This window comes from Balaenoptera borealis, assembly GCF_965194805.1.
Source record: "Balaenoptera borealis genome assembly, chromosome: 8".
Classification (NCBI taxonomy): Eukaryota; Metazoa; Chordata; class Mammalia; order Artiodactyla; family Balaenopteridae; genus Balaenoptera; species Balaenoptera borealis.
The window spans coordinates 67430175-67445638 of record NC_138865.1 but is presented as its reverse complement, the minus strand read 5'-3'; the positions used below and the strand labels follow the sequence as shown (position 1 = coordinate 67445638).

At 41.9% G+C, this 15464-nt stretch overlaps 1 protein-coding gene across 11 annotated transcripts in view; it reads left to right on the top strand.

The window, feature by feature from the left end:
* Nucleotides 1-15464, top strand: part of JAK2 (Janus kinase 2) — a 248006-nt gene that overhangs the window by 81584 nt on the left and 150958 nt on the right. For 3 of the 11 annotated variants that reach the window (XM_082404344.1, XM_082404352.1, XM_082404354.1), the window contains one exon: nucleotides 6044-6122. Coding sequence is in view for 1 of the 11 variants with exons in the window: in XM_082404347.1 (XP_082260473.1) it covers nucleotides 5557-5558; nucleotides 6044-6122 (81 nt within the window). In the remaining 10 variants the exon portion in view is untranslated. Of the gene's footprint in view, nucleotides 1-4702; nucleotides 5729-6043; nucleotides 6123-15464 lie in introns of those variants that run through there. The other 8 variants (XM_082404353.1, XM_082404347.1, XM_082404350.1 and 5 more) reach the window with 5 other exon arrangements.

Below are 15464 nucleotides of genomic sequence, written 5' to 3'. Positions count from 1 at the left end.
CCAGAAGAGAACTGAAAGGACAGAAACGTGGATAAAGTAAGACTACCCGAAAGAAGGTGCTCCCTCAGCGCCAGCTGCCCCTGCAAGGAGGAAAACACTGGTTTTCCCTTTGATCAACTCTCATGATGTAGAGATAAAGGAGCACAGCCTCAAAACCTTAGGAAGAGAAGGCATCAAGAGAAAGGGGGGGAAAAAGGTCTAGTTAAGGACAAATTATAGACACTGGAGGTATGTAACCAGTTAGGAGTGGAAGTTAAAATTGAGAACTATGTCATGCAGCATTTTCTGGTCCATTTATGTATTTCACAGGTAACACTGAAATTCAGAGTATTTAACCACATCATTATGATGCTTTAATATCAAATCAGATTTTCCTTTGGTCAGTAGTGTAGATAGCGTGGAGTGACCACAGCAATTATTATAACTATGGCCCAGAAAACTCACAAAATTATTGTTACAGAGAAAGTAGAGTGAAGCGATTTAGAAAAGAAAATTGAACAGTGGTGACAGGAGTGATGTTTTATAGGAGGAGGTATCTTTATTTTCTGCTAACCCATGGGTTCTGTGTAATGTCTTAGATTGTGACTAATGCTTGTATAGTTATGCTTGACTTTATGATTGAAGATAGAATTCCAAAATTGGTGGGTAAATTGGATTTTTAAAAGACATACAGTACAGCACACGGAATATAGCCAACGTTTTATAATAACTTTAAATGGAGTATAATCTACAAAAATTTTGAATCAAAAAAATAAATGAGAGGAGCTCATATTACAAAAAAAAAAAGACATACATTTTCCCTGTTGTAATTTGAAGAATATTTTTTTCTTTTCTTTTTCTTTTCTTCTCATCAGTGTACTATAATATCTGTCTCACTCCAGGTTATTTCATTGCAAGTACTCTGACACTACTAGATCGGGTTAAGTTAAAAAGGGAAATTTGTCATAAGGAAGTATTTTCAAGATACCAAATACAGGAAGTTTCTTTGGGCCTTATAAGGAAGAGGAAGCTGAAAAGCTAAGAGGATTCATTCTTGGTGAACTCTTGTTTTTCTCTCTTCTGTCTGTGTCAATTCTTTTCTCCCAAAGCAAGTCAGCTTTCTGTGCAACTCCATGTACATGAATACAAATGGCAGCCATAATTTTAGAGCATGGGTAACTTCACTTTAAGAGAACAAAAAAGTCTGAGCAACTGTCTTTGAATCCCAGTTCCAACTTCCTCAGGAGGGAGATCATGAATGGCTCAGCTTGAGTCAGGTGACAACTCATGGTGCGATCAAGGGGTGTGGGTAGCAGGGTCACAAACCGTAACACAGGGGCTAGAGGCTGACTACTCTGGGTGAAGAGGACAGTTCTCAAAGAAAGAAGGCAGAATCCTTAATCTAAATAAGGACTCAGGAATTAACACTCTGTACACTAATAATTATGCAAGGGGAATTTCTATTTTGAAGAGTGAATCTTGGTATGGATCCTTTTATAAAGAAAAATATTTTTAGTGAATTGGTACTATACCTCAAATGTTTTAAGTTAAATTTTTTTGTAAAGTACAGCATAATTATAATAGACATTTTGCATATTTTGCCAAATAATCATCCTTACCTGAAGGAGGTTATTAATTCCTGGCTTACAGATGGGGAAATTATTTTAGTTTCTATGCACCAACATTAAACTTATTCAGTTATCTTAAGGGAAGGAGGGACCTGCTTGTCAGGAACACCTTTTTCTTTGGGACTATAATGAAGAATGAAAGGACTGATGTAGAGATATAGATATGATAAAAGGCAGAGGAAATTTTGAAAATAATTTTTGCCATATCCAACCAAACTTTGAAATGAATAGTCCTAAAATATCTGGATGATTCAAAGTAAAAAACATTGCTTGCTTGTCCGTCTACCTGATTCACACTCCTGACTTTGTCTTTCGGTTTATATTACTAGACCTGGGATAAATTAGACTCTCTCCATAGCTGATGCCTTCAGAAAAGTACATCTCCTCTACCGTGGAAGGAAACTAACTTGTGAATCTATCCCCAATCTTTTGCTTGAGCCTGTTTCCCCTTCCAAGGGGAAGGACTTTCCTATATCTTTTTCTGCTCTCACATTTATGCTCCTCTTGAGAATGTTTTCATTATTTCATCAGTTAATGGCATAGTTTTGTTTTTTTTTAAAATACAAATGCAGGTCTTTGCGTTTATCTCTGTTACAACTCAGCCCTTATCATTCCTGCCCACACAGTTCCGTGTCACACAATAAACTGTGACAAATACTTCAGGATTACTGAGAAAATCCAGCATATTTCTTATACACCCCAGCTTGGGGATATCTATAAATTGTCCCCACCACAACCATAATAGGCATTTAGTAACTGTGCTAAGGGTTTAAAAATACTTTTTCATCTAATCTTCAAAACAGCTCTTCACAGAAGATATCCTTATCCTCATTATACTGATGACGAAATGGAAGCTTAGAAAATTTAAATGACTTCCTTGGTGAAAACAGTGATTCAAACCTGGGTCAGCCAGACTCTCAAGCTTAAGTTCCTAAACACTGAGCCATGGATTTCCAACCTTTGCACTGAAACCACTTAAGGACTTTAAAAAGAAGTGAATGCCAAAGCCCCATCTAACACATTCTGTCAGTCTTGTTGCAGGTGTGGGTTAGGGAATGGCAGTCAGGAGCCACTGCCACCATATTCTACTGCAGTAGAATGACAGAACTTGTGGCACAACACCCCATACTTGACAACTGGCTACTAATTTTTACTTCGAGATATGGCCATACAATCAGTTTTGAATCTAAATGTGTTATCATCCAACCCAACTCACATTTCTTGTTTCTCCATGTTGTGTGAAAGAACGTCTTGAAAGACTTGGTCAAATGTCTTGGAATCCTCTTTTACCATTATCAAAGAATAGAGGAAACTTTCTGAAACATTCGCCCTGGGAGCAAATTTCTAGCTATGTCACTACCAGGGATCACATAAAGTGTTTAAAAGTTCTCTGCAGAGTGAAAGGAGCTAAACATTCCAGGGTAATATTGGCTTAAAATCATAGTATTTTTGGTAAGGAGAAAGGCTTTCACTAGTAGAATGACACTAAGCAAGTCACCTTATCTCTCTGTATGGGTAGATTGATTTCTCGTCTACAAGCCTATGATTAATATATTTCCCTTGCCCACCCTGTCTTCCCTATCCAAACCACTATTATAAAAAAGAATCCCTTCCCCCACAAGAAAACCTCAATATTTACTAGTTCCAAATGCCCTTTCCCTGCAAAAAGGCAGTGGAGTAACAGATACCATGCATGGTTGAATAAACACATCATTGCAAAATATAGAAACATCATTTACTACAATGAATGTATCTGTACTGTTTAGAGTTCTTAAACAGGCTTTTGCCCCCCACCCCTCCCAAAGAGAATGCTTCCATTTCCACAGTTCAGACGCTTTTCATTTTAACCCTAACATTAAGGCCACCTTCAGCACTTTATGTTCTTTATGTGGGTCTGTGTTCTGGTTTCTACTCCAGTTAACAGTTTTTGTTTGCAGGAAAAGGGAACTTTCATGGTGGTTGCTGCTTGTAATTTCAACCTTAACATTCTAAGCAGATTTTAGATTTGCTGTTGAGTCACAACTCCTATTTCTAATTTCTTTTTAGAAATTAAACAACGACAACAACAACAACCAAGAACTCTCCAGCATATTTTGCTTGTCAGACAGTAGCCATAGGAATGCAGTTCCCCTGTAAATCCCTTCTTAGGAGAAAACAGGGCTCTAGTTCACTACTTACTTTAAAGAAGTCAGTGTGAATTCAAGTCATTTCCTATCCTGCTATCATTTGCTCAAAGACCTTTTGCAATGGGTCTTATGTAAGAAGAAATGCAGGAGTTGCTTTGGTGAGGTTTATTTAAAGAAACCATTAAATACAAGCTTGACCTGAATCGCAGCATCATTTGTATGGGGAAACAGGGGCTATAAATGCATGTTTTTTTTTTTCAGATTGACAGAAAGAAGGCTGATGATGAGTGAAAAAGGCCCTACACAGCTGGGTCACAGGCTACTTCTTCGGCCTCACCTCTTACCACTGCCCCTTCCTTCACTGTCCTCCAGCCACAGTGACCTCTTTCCCGGTCCTTTGAACTTGCCAAGCACCTTCCCTTCTCAGGGTCTTTGCCTTTGCTAGTGTTTCTGCATGAAACTCTTTTCCCAGATAGCCACAGGACTGGCTCATTCTCATCCTTCAGATCTCTGCTTAAACGTTAGTTTCTCTGGGAGGTCTTTTCTGGCCACTATAACTAAAATAGCACACTGCCTCCTCACTTCCTGCTCCTTTACTTTTCCTAGCGGCAGTTATACTCTGGCACATTATACGGATAAATTAAAAGCATTTTTGTCGCGTTATCAGAATACAAGCTCCAGTGGGGCAAAGAGTATGTGGGTTGTGTTCACATAGCATCCTTGGGGTCCTACAGCCTGGCACACAGTAGGTGCTCTGTAAATATTTGTTGAATGAATGAATGAGGCTCTTTGGGATGGTGGAAGTTGTTTCTCCTCCTTTGCCAGGCCTTGCCGCCATTCCACAGGCATCTGGGCACCTCATCCCACCCTCACCCCTTTCCAGCAGAGGTGACTGATTAGAATCAGGCGCACGAAATTGCATTGGCGCGAAACGGTGCGTATGAACGCGTTGCCCCAACCCTCGGCGCTACTTTTCTCGGCCTAGCGGCCTGGACTGTGGAGGGGCAGGTTTGCTGCACCCCGAACGTGGGAGCAAAAGCAGAAAAAGACAACAGTGCGCGGGAGGGGAAAGTCTCTTTGCGGTGCCAGGTTGTGCGCCAGGGGCGCCTTCCCGGCGTGGCTAACTCATTCCCAGCCGCCTCCACGGCGGGCGGCGGCCACGCACACGGCCATCTGCCGAGGGCCCAGCCCAGCTCAAGTCCCCCCACCCGCTCACGCCCAGGGGCCACCGCGGGAATCTCCGCGCACGCTCGCCGGTTTCCCAAGAAGCCACGCTCCTGCGTAGTCAGTCCCCGTCGGCCCCTCGGCGCGCGCCGAGGAAAGCGCGGCCTGGGTGAAGCGGCACACGCGCGCACGCGCAGTCCGGGGGCGCACGCCAGGCGCCCGCCCCCGCCCCCGCCCCCGCCCCCGCCCCGCTCCGAGGCGGCCTCAGCCAGCCGTGAACCGGCTGCCGGACCCGAGGCCAACTGGGAGGCTGAGTCGGACGTAAATAGGACGTCCCAGACAGTGTCGCCTGCGGCGCTGAGAAGACGGTGTGGCTCGGGAGAGGGTGGAGACGACGACTGTGACGGGCTTCCCGGCTGCCCTAAGTGGGAGTGGTGTGGGCTGCAGGAAGGAGAGAGGAAGAGGAGCAGAAGGGGGCAAGCAGCGGCCTCCGCTAACGGCCTCCCTGGGCGCTGAGAGGCTGGGCCGGCTCCCGGCTCGCTCGTCAGTACGTGCCGCCGCCTCGGCCACTCGGCCCCGGGGCCCGGACTTGCGGCGCGCGTCGGGGCGGAGGGCTGCTATCGCCGCGCAGGGAGAGGCCCGGTCCTCGCCGCCGAGGGATGTGAGTGGGAGCAGAACCCGCACGGGAGGGCCCCCGAGGGCCCAGCCTGGCGGTCGCTCGGACGCTTGCCCGCTCCAAGGGCTTCGAAGATCGTGGCCGGGCGGAGGCGCCGGGTAGGAGCAGTCCCTGCGGCCTCGGGCCGCGTCCTCGTCGCCTGATCCGTGCAACGGGTGGGTGTTATTGCTGCCTGGGCTCCTGGTGGAGGGCAGCAGTTCTCTCTTCACCCTCCCTCCCACCTCCTGATCCCCGCTTTCCCCTCGCTAGTGGCAGTAAACTTCTCGGCAAGAAAATCCTCCTCTTTAAAAGGGAACCTACAACGGAGTGTCTTGCGTTGATATTTGCATCCTTATGTGTCTGATATTCCCCCTCCCCCTTTACTTATCCCTCTTTAAAATTTTCTAGACATGTGAACAGCCTAGAAAAGAGCATCTATTTCCCCTGGATTTCTGCGGTAGTAACTGCTGCCTTTTTTTTTTTTTTTTAAGGTTTCGGAAGCAGGCAAGGCAACAAGATGTGATCTGTTTCTCTTCTGCAGAAGAGGCCCTTCCTCCCCTTCCCGCGAAGGTGGGTATGCGATCCTGGCTGCTGTCTTTTTTCGCTGCAGTAAAGACGACGGTGTCTCGAGCTGTTGTGCATAGGAAGGTTGGAAGCGTGTGTCGACAGGCAGTGCTCATTGTTGCTTACCCCTTTGAAAATGGCAGTACTGAACTTTGAATATTGCTCTGGGAGGGTAATTTTGGGGGTTATTGTTGCTCTTGGATCCTTTAAGAAACGTTAATTGTTTGTTTCTCTGCTGATTGTACATTGTCTTTCTTTGCAGAGAAAACGTTGTCCGTTACCCTTTCTCCTCAAGCAGCCAAAGATTGTTAATCTTTGAACGAGGAACATTTTCAAGTAATAAGAGATACGTATTGAGAGGACACGTTAGCTGCTCTTGCTGGGGTTTCTGCTACCACACTGAATGCTTCGTGAATGGTTTTATCTGCTTAAGTTTGCTGTGTCTGTTGAATTTACCCATGTTGCTTTCCGGTGGTTATTAATCTGTCAGGAGAAACTCCTTTTCTCTGAATGAAAGGATAGAGGCAGCTGAGTATGTCACAAAGGGGAGGAAAAATGTGGAGAAGGAAACTACAAGTGGGAATAAGAGCGATGACGATTGCTTTTGGTTTCATAATAGGTTTGTACAAGTGAGTTATTGGGCTACTGCAGATATTCTGATATAACACCCAACAGATATGAAGATGAATAATCAATCTTTGGCCTCCCTTTCCCTACCCCCTTCACCTTTTACCACTTTAGGTATGAGAATCACTTGCTTGTATGAGAATCACTTGCTTGTATGTGCACATATCTTTTAGTGTGTAATATATCTGCAAAGCAGATGTGTCCAACATTTGCCTTAACAAGTATTTACCTGTACAGGAAAGCTACAGTACTTGCTGACTAGTTAAGCATATAATGCTTGTTTTGGCTCTGAGTGTCCTGTGTTTGGAGTTATTTAGCATGTTTTAGGGACCTGTTAAGGAATAGTCTGTTTCATTTACTGGTTTTTCCTAGTGATTTAAGACAGGTGTCTCAGGTATAGGATGGGAACATGATCTTTTCTCTACTTCACCTGGTTATTGCTGAAAGGTGAGATGCTTTTGAGGCAGAATAGGGAAGGACATTGGCTTTGGGGTCAGATCTGGGTTTGAATTCTGGTGTTCCTGCCACTAAATAGTGGTATTATTTAAAATCTCTTTGAGTCTCACTTTTTTATAAGATTGTTGTGAGGATTGAATAAGATTATGCATGCAGAGTAGTACATTGCTTGGCTACTGAAGAAAGTCATGGCTGGGCAGGCAAAGGATATTCAGAGAAGGGCACAATGACTGCATAAGGTGATCTGCCAGTGACCACTGTTTCTTCCTCTTTAGTATAAGGAGAAAAAGGACTATTATGTCTTGAACTGGTAAAGGGGTCTTAGAGCCTTTTTGTGGAAAGGTTTGACCCTTATCATCTCTCCCCACCCCCACTTCCCCCCACATTTGTGCGGCCCCTACCAACTGTTGTGCTGCCCTCTTGTGGTTAGCAATGCTAATAAGAACTTTCTTTTGCTCCTCTCCCATTACTTTTTATTCTTCTCTTTTTTTAGGCCCCTTCCCTTTGCTCCCAGTTTCCCAAACTGTGTGCTGAGGTGGCCCAGAGTGCCATTGAACTCAAGCATGAACTGATAGTTTGAGGTAGTTCACAGTTTCAACATTAGATTGACACATTCCTTTCTACAATGTCATGTTTTTGCAAAGCTGTATTTTTAGAGGTTGCTCTGATAAAAAGCAACTACTGTATGAAACAGGATACTAGAGTGTCATGTTGTCCAATTTGATTCCAGGTTTGAGAATTTGTACAGTGCCCAACAAGCACTAAGTTATAAGGACATTAACACTTAAGTGGTTTGAACCCTCCTACTTAAGTATTTCTTTTGGCCTACGGGTGCTATGAAAAAATTACTAAGACTAAGGATTTCCTAAATGGAGAAAGTTTGGGAACCTTTGCCTTAGCTTTTGGTTGGCTTTTCTGATAAATTTTTTTAAATGGGAAAACTGCACTTTTTAATGTTGGTCACTAATTGATTCCCCTCCCCACCAAAATTATTGATACAATTATTGATACAAAGCCAGTACTAGCTGATCATAGCTTAGTATATTTACTCTCCTATTTAATATCTTTATAGCTTCTGTCTAGCTCTTTCGTTTTAGACTAATCCTATTGATTGTCATTCTAGTTACCTTCTGGTTTTTCCAGTACTGTTTTTCTACTAGTATTTTTGACCATCTCCTTAAACTTAACATACCTTAAATGAAAATCATCTTTTTATACCCCTTTGTAATTTCCTTCTCGCCCAGCCATATAGGCTTTAAATTAGATGTCATCTTTAAACTACCTCTTTCTTTTACCTCATGTATTAATCCATTCAACATGTCCTATTCATATTTCTTTTGTCATTCATATCTCTGCTTCCCCCACTTTTACCACCTGAATCCCAGGACTCAGCCTGGAATATTATCCTCAGCCTGGAATATTGAAAGTCATATCAACCTCTTAGAATCCAGTATCTCTTCCTTCTATTTATCCTCAGTATAAATGTCACTCTAATTCTCCTCATTGTGGCATTCTCTTGCCCCCAAATCTTCAGTGGCTTCCCACTTTACACTTATTAAGTTTAACTTCCGTTTCCTGGCTTTCAAGATATTCTTTCATAAGTCCCTGCCCTTTTTACTCAGTCTTTTGTCTAAGGACCCTCAACAAGCATTCTCTGCTCTAGTATTGCAAGCTGCTTCCCATACTTTCTAATAACAGCTATGCTTATTCTATGTTTTAATTTTCACACATGTTTTCCATCCTCTTCCACTAAGTCCAATTCTACACACTACTGCACTGCTCACTAGGTGTGGAACAACTGAGCAGGGCCTCAGTCTCCTCAGCTGAAAATTGAGAATTGTAGTACTTTTTCTGTAAGCTTGTAGTGAGAATTAAGTGACTTAATGTGTGAAAAGCCCTCAAGACTAGGGCCTGGCAGGGACTTCCCTGGTGGTCCAGTGGTTAAGACTTTGCTTTCCAGTGCAGGGGGTACGGGTTCATTCCCTGGTCGGGGAGCTAAGATCCCACGTGCCTCACAGCCAAAAAACCAAAAACATAAAAACGGAAGCAATATTGTAACAAATTCAATAAAGACTTTAAAAATGGTCCACATCAAAGAATATTTTAAAAAAAGACTAGAGCCTGGCACGTTAAGTGCTCCTGGATATAAAATAAGCTCCTTTAATAATAAACTATTATCATATTATATGATGCTCCTAATATAATAAGCTATTATTATTATAAAAATTTATTTCACTGCTGTTATTACTACTATTACTACTACTATACTTAGTTAAAAGTTCCACCTCATTTGTGAAACTGTTTCTCACTAAATTTTGCTTTTTTCCTCTCTATAGCTCTATAGTTCTTTTAGTCTTAGAATATTGTGACATAGTTTAATTGTATACCATGCTTTGGTTGTTTGATAGTTATTTTTCTAGTGTTAACCATATCTTTTCAAGTTGATTGTGTATGCTTTGAGGAACAGTACCTAGCTTAAACACACACACGGAGACACAGTGCTGAGAACATGGGAACATTCAATAAATGCTGTGCATTAAAAAGGAATTTTAGGCAGTCACCAGACAAATATTTATTCATACCTCCAATGTAAAGGTACTTTGCTATATCCAAAAGAGATGCAAAAAATGTAGGTTCCTTTCCTTGAGGATTTAAAATGTAATAGGGGAGATAGGTAAATAATAAAAGTTATAGATATCTGATACCACAGAGTTGAAGTGAGCAGACAAGGCTCCAGAGGAGAGGTAGAATCAAAACTGGGCAGAATTTGATTTTACATAAGAGGAAGGAACTTGTATAGGAGGTAAACAAAGGCAAAAGAAGCAGGACAGGGTCAGAGAACAGTACACAACAACTTGACTGAGATGAAGGTTTGTGTGGGAGAGTAGTAAGAAATCAGGTTGAAAATGTGGATTGGAATTAGATTATGGATGGTTTTAAGTGCTAGGACGAGAAGAATGTATCAACACTTTGCTTCATAGGTAATAGACAAGCTTTAAAAGTTTCGGATTGAGAAGGAACTTGCTTAAAAAAGTATTTTAAGAAAATCACAGTGGCACCAGCACTGGGTAGAGTATGAGTTGGAAAGAGAAGTGATAAAGCTAGGAAAATAATCTGGGCCTGAGGTAATGAGGGTTTGGATTTAGTGAAAATAAGACTGGAGAGATGTCACACAAGGCTTAATTCTGGACTGAATAAGAAAGGAGGATGTAGTGGGGGGAGGGAGAGGAGTAATCAAAGATGACTGAAGTTTTGATCCTCAGTGACAGAGGAAATCAAAGAGTGTTGAAACTCTTAAGATATCTGAGAACATGTGCATTAGGAAACCCAGAGAGGTTTAAAAATGTGGCCAAAGTTACTCACCTAGTTGGTGATAAAAAAAGAACTAGGGTTTCATTAATGACAGTACTGACAGAAATAGGTATGAGGTATTAGTAGCTGGTTGACAGGATACAGACAACTGGGCTTATATTTTGGATATGTTGAGTTTGAGGTGACAGTGGGGTAAGTAAGTGAAAATAGATAGCCAGACAGTGGGACAATATGACTAGAACTTAGTATAGAAATTTAAGACTGGAATTGTGTTTAGAGAGAAGAGCAGTGCATCTGAGATTGAGCCTTGGGAACTGCACATAATTAGAGAATGGGTGAAAGAAGAGGAATTGGCAAAGGCGACAAAGATGGAGCAGTCAGTATGAGAGGCAGATGGGTGGGTAGGTTAAGAAGGTGGGATTGATTAACAAGTTTACCATTGTTGATCACTGCCAAGAAGTGAGAAGAATCAGAATTTTAAAAGGTCTTGGGACTTCCCTGGTGGCGCAGTGGTTAAGAATCCGCCTGCCAATGCAGGGGACACGGGTTCGAGCCCTGGTCCGGGAAGATCCCACGTGCCGCGGAGCAACTAAGCCCATGCGCTACAACTACTGAGTGTGCGTCTAGAACCCTCGAGCCACAACTACTGAGCCCACGTGCCACAGTTACTGAAGCCCGTGCGCCTAGAGCCCGTGCTCCGGAACAAGAGAAGCCACCGCAGTGAGAAGCCTGCACACCTCAACAAAGAGTAGCCCCCTCTCACCACAACTAGAGAAAGCCCGCGCACAGCAACGAACACGCAATGCAGCCAAAACTAAATAAATTAATTAACTTAAAAAAAAAAAAGAAAAAGGTCTTAAAAATGTGTACTTGCTGTTTTTCCTAATATAATACCTAGAAAAGGAGAAGAAGGAAGAAAATTGCTTATGGTTTCCCCATGCAGAAATAACCATTGCAAATATTTTGTTCTCTCTAATATAACAAAAAACCATTAAATTTGACTTTTGGTTGATCAGTGGAGACTTCTATTCAAAGCTGTCCATCCCTGGGACTAATGATGAGAATTTTAGACACAATAAAGACTAGGAGGTATTTTTTGACAGAATGATTGTCATTCTTCTGTGTCCTCTCATATCACACTACACAAGGGCCCATGTTCCTTATGGGCATTAGCCCTGCATTTATATTATTTGAATGAGTAGACATTCAGTGGTTAGCATTAGACATTCATTGGTCTGTCAGTTTAGACAAATGACCTCTAGGTGCAGTTGTACTGGTGAGATCTGAATAAAATGATAAGGTATTAATTGCTAAAAGGAAAGAGAAATTCTTGGTAGATAACCTATAAAACCGAAGGTAGCATAATTAAGAGTATTCAGATTAGGAGAATTGGAAAGGACAAAGGAAGTGTTATCTGTTTTTGAAGCCTGTACAGTATAGCTACTCTAAAGGTGAATGAGGTAGAGATAGTCCATGGGCTATTTGTTTTGCTTGAATGAGTATTTTGATCTTCCCAAGGACACTCTTCTGCCTTTTTTGGTATCAGTCCTTGAGAATAGGGCATTCATTATTGCTTACTAGGTTATTTTAATAAATTCTGATTTTGAAATATGCCACTAGGTAATATTTTTATAATATAAAAGGTAGTGTGATGTGAGGAAGTACACTGTTTTGGAAATCAGGGGATCAAGGACTGACTGCTGTCAATATGGTGTGTGATTTTGAGCAAGTCACATAATCAGTGAGTCTTGTTTTTTCCTCATTTGGAAAATGAAGGAGTGGGCTAAATTTTTTTAAAAACTGTTTACTTTAAAAAGGTGAAATCACATGGTAAAGTGTGTATAAAGTTTAAGAAGTAAATGGCTTAAATGTTTATAACAAAAAACAGCAGCCCCTTGCCTCTACCCCCCTCCCCCCCATCTCTGATTCTTGTTCTCCAGGAAACCACTTTCAAATCTTAAAACAGTGTCTTCTGGTACTTACCTCCATATGTGTAAATAACACAATCCACCATCAATAGGCCCCTTTCCTCCAATTCTGTATCTGTACTTGTACTCTGCCCTTCCCTCCTTTACAATGTATGTACTATTCAGTGTCCCATGTAAGGCTTCTTCATCTATTTGGGTAGAGGAAACCATCCCCTTTTGCCTTCAAGGACTTTAGCACTGTATTTCTCTCTCCTTTTCTTGCATTCTCAATTTTTCCCTCTACTGGATCATTTCCATTAGTATGTATTTTAGTTGCTATTACTTTGTGAAAAAACCACCCCAAAACTTAGTGATGAAAAATAACTACTTTATTAGACTCATATTACGAGGCAGTACTTCAGATAGGGCACACCAGAGATGACTTGTTTCCACTCTACAGTGTCTAGGACCTCAGTTGGGAAGAGTTGCTGGCTGGGGGTAATTTGAAGGTAGAGGGCTAGAATCATCTGGAGGTGTCTTCACTCACATGACTGGTAATTGACACTGGCTGTTGACTGAGATCTCAGCTGGGGCTCTTAACTGGAACATGTACATGTGGCTTGGACTTCCTTAAAATATTGGGGCCTCAGGGTAGTTGGCTTTCTTACCTGGTGAATCAGGGTTTAAAAGTGAGTATTCCAGTGAACATGGCGAGGTGGGGGTGGGGAATAGACTCTGCTTCTTGTGTTACCGAACCAGGTTCCTGTGCAGGAAGCCACATGCTGAGTTGCTGAGGTTTGTAGCAGAGAAAATGTTTACTCATGGGGCAGCCAAGTGAGGAGACTGGAGAACAAATGTCAAATCTGCCTTCCCGAAGGTGAAGGGCTTGGGATATTTATGGAATAAAGGAGAACGGTGGTCTGAGGCATGGGGAAAGGTGATTAGAAGCAGGAAAAAAGTGCAGTAATTAAAGTTCTGCACAGGCACAACTGAGCTATGTGCTTCTTCATGGGGTGCATGTTCAGAAAATGGTGGCATTAGCATGATCTGAGGGTGGAGCTTTTGGTTTTCTGACATGAAAAGGTGATCCATTGGACAATCAGGCAGTCCCAGTTGAATGGGTGGTGGTCTCAGCTGGTTTGAGCTGGTCAAGAACTAGCTCTAAGTTCCTGAAAAACAACTTAGGCAAGCATTATTATAGTGACTTATAGTCTAAGGTGTTATCTATGAGAAAGCTATTGGGAGTTTAGATATATTGCTTGGCTAATGACTGTTAGCTATATGGATTTTAAAATCAACTAAAGGCAGGCGATTAAAAGCAAGTGAGTCAGGTTAGGTTTGGTGGACCTAATCAGGTTAGCCCTTGGTATAAATTGGGGAGTGGCAAGGTCACATTGTGGAAGAAAACATGGGATGGGAGATTTTGTTATGACTATCTCTGGACAATATTATTGCCATAATTGCCATTTTGCCACACTTCACATCCCTCCTACGTCCAAAATACACTAACCCCTTCCTCAGAGACCTCTAATTCACATCCCATAATGACATCAGCTCAAAATCCAGTATCTCATCATTGAAATCAGGTCCAGATGAAGATGAGGTTCCTTGGGTATGGTTTCTTGAGAATGATTCCTCTTTAACTGAAGACCTGTGAAAAGACAAGTAATATGCCCCCACAGAATTAAACTACAAGATTGGAGAGGCATGCATTAACTGCATTAGACATTCCTGTTCAAAAAAGAGGGAAAAAGGGAGTCACACGGCAGTCTATAGCAATTCCGAAACCTGGCTGTGTGCATGATGGCAGTTCCTTGATTAGGGTTCAGTCCTATTCCCTGGAAGTTTTTCTTAGTGGGCCGTGGCATCTTCTTTTGGTCTTTGGCTTCATCTTCTGAATCATTTTTTTTTTTCCCCAGAAGAACTGATCTGTGTTTGCCACTGAGTAAGCTTCTGAGCTTGCTTCCTGCCTGTAGTAGTTTGGGGTCCAAATGCCTCCTTTTATTTTATATTATTACTGTCCCTTTCATTCTAAGCTAATGTAACTCCAGTGAAAACTTTGTGGACTTCCTGTGTGTCAGTTCATAATCTACTCCATCAGACAAAAGTCATACCCACAAATCTGTTTTGAGAGGAACTTTTTCCTACCTTAGGCTTCTGTGAAACTGCTGTGGAACAATATCCTTAAGATCCTAAGGTAATCTCTTGTTTGAAAGGATCTGTGAGGTACTGATTCAGAACTTTCTGAGGTCTGAACAGTTGTCCCACTCTAGATTTGGTTTTTGCCTTGAGGCCCTTTCTTTAAGAACATTTTGCTGGCTGAAAAGACTGTTCTTAGCCCTTTACATTTCATTGAAATTCCACTCAGAAAGCAAATAGCTCATTTTTTATTTCCTCTTGCTGCTCTTTTAGTTATAAAGGCAGATAGAAGAAGCTAGCTGTTTCTTCAACATTCTACCTAGAATCTTCTTAATTTACTAAGTATGTTTTATTTTCCATGTTACCATAGGTGATAGTTTTGCTAAACTTTACTATATAACAAGGGTCTCCTTTTATTTAGCTTTCAATAGCATTTTCCTCATTTTCCTTTAAGCCCTCACTGACAGCCTCCTTGAGGCCTGTTAAGTTTCCATTAAATCTCTTCAAGGCCCTTTAAATTTGTGAACACAAACTCCAGATGGGTCCCTATCTGTTCCTGGCTTTACTAGAACTGTTCCCTTACCCAGTAGTTCTTAATCAGAATTACTTAGAGGGCTTGTTTACACACAGATTGCTGGGCCCTGTGCCCAGAGTTTCTGATTCAGTAGGTCTATAGTGGGACCTGAGAACTTGCATTTCTGATAGGTTCCCAAGTGATGCTGATGATGTTGGTTTGGGTACCAGACTGTGAGAGTCACTGATTTAAACCAGGATTTGGCAATATTTCTCTTAAAGAACAGAGAGTAAATATTTTGGGCTTTTCAGGCAAGATTGTCTCTAATGCAACTACTCAACTCTACCATTGCAGTGCAAAAGCAGCCATAAATGAAGAGACATGTAAAGCTTT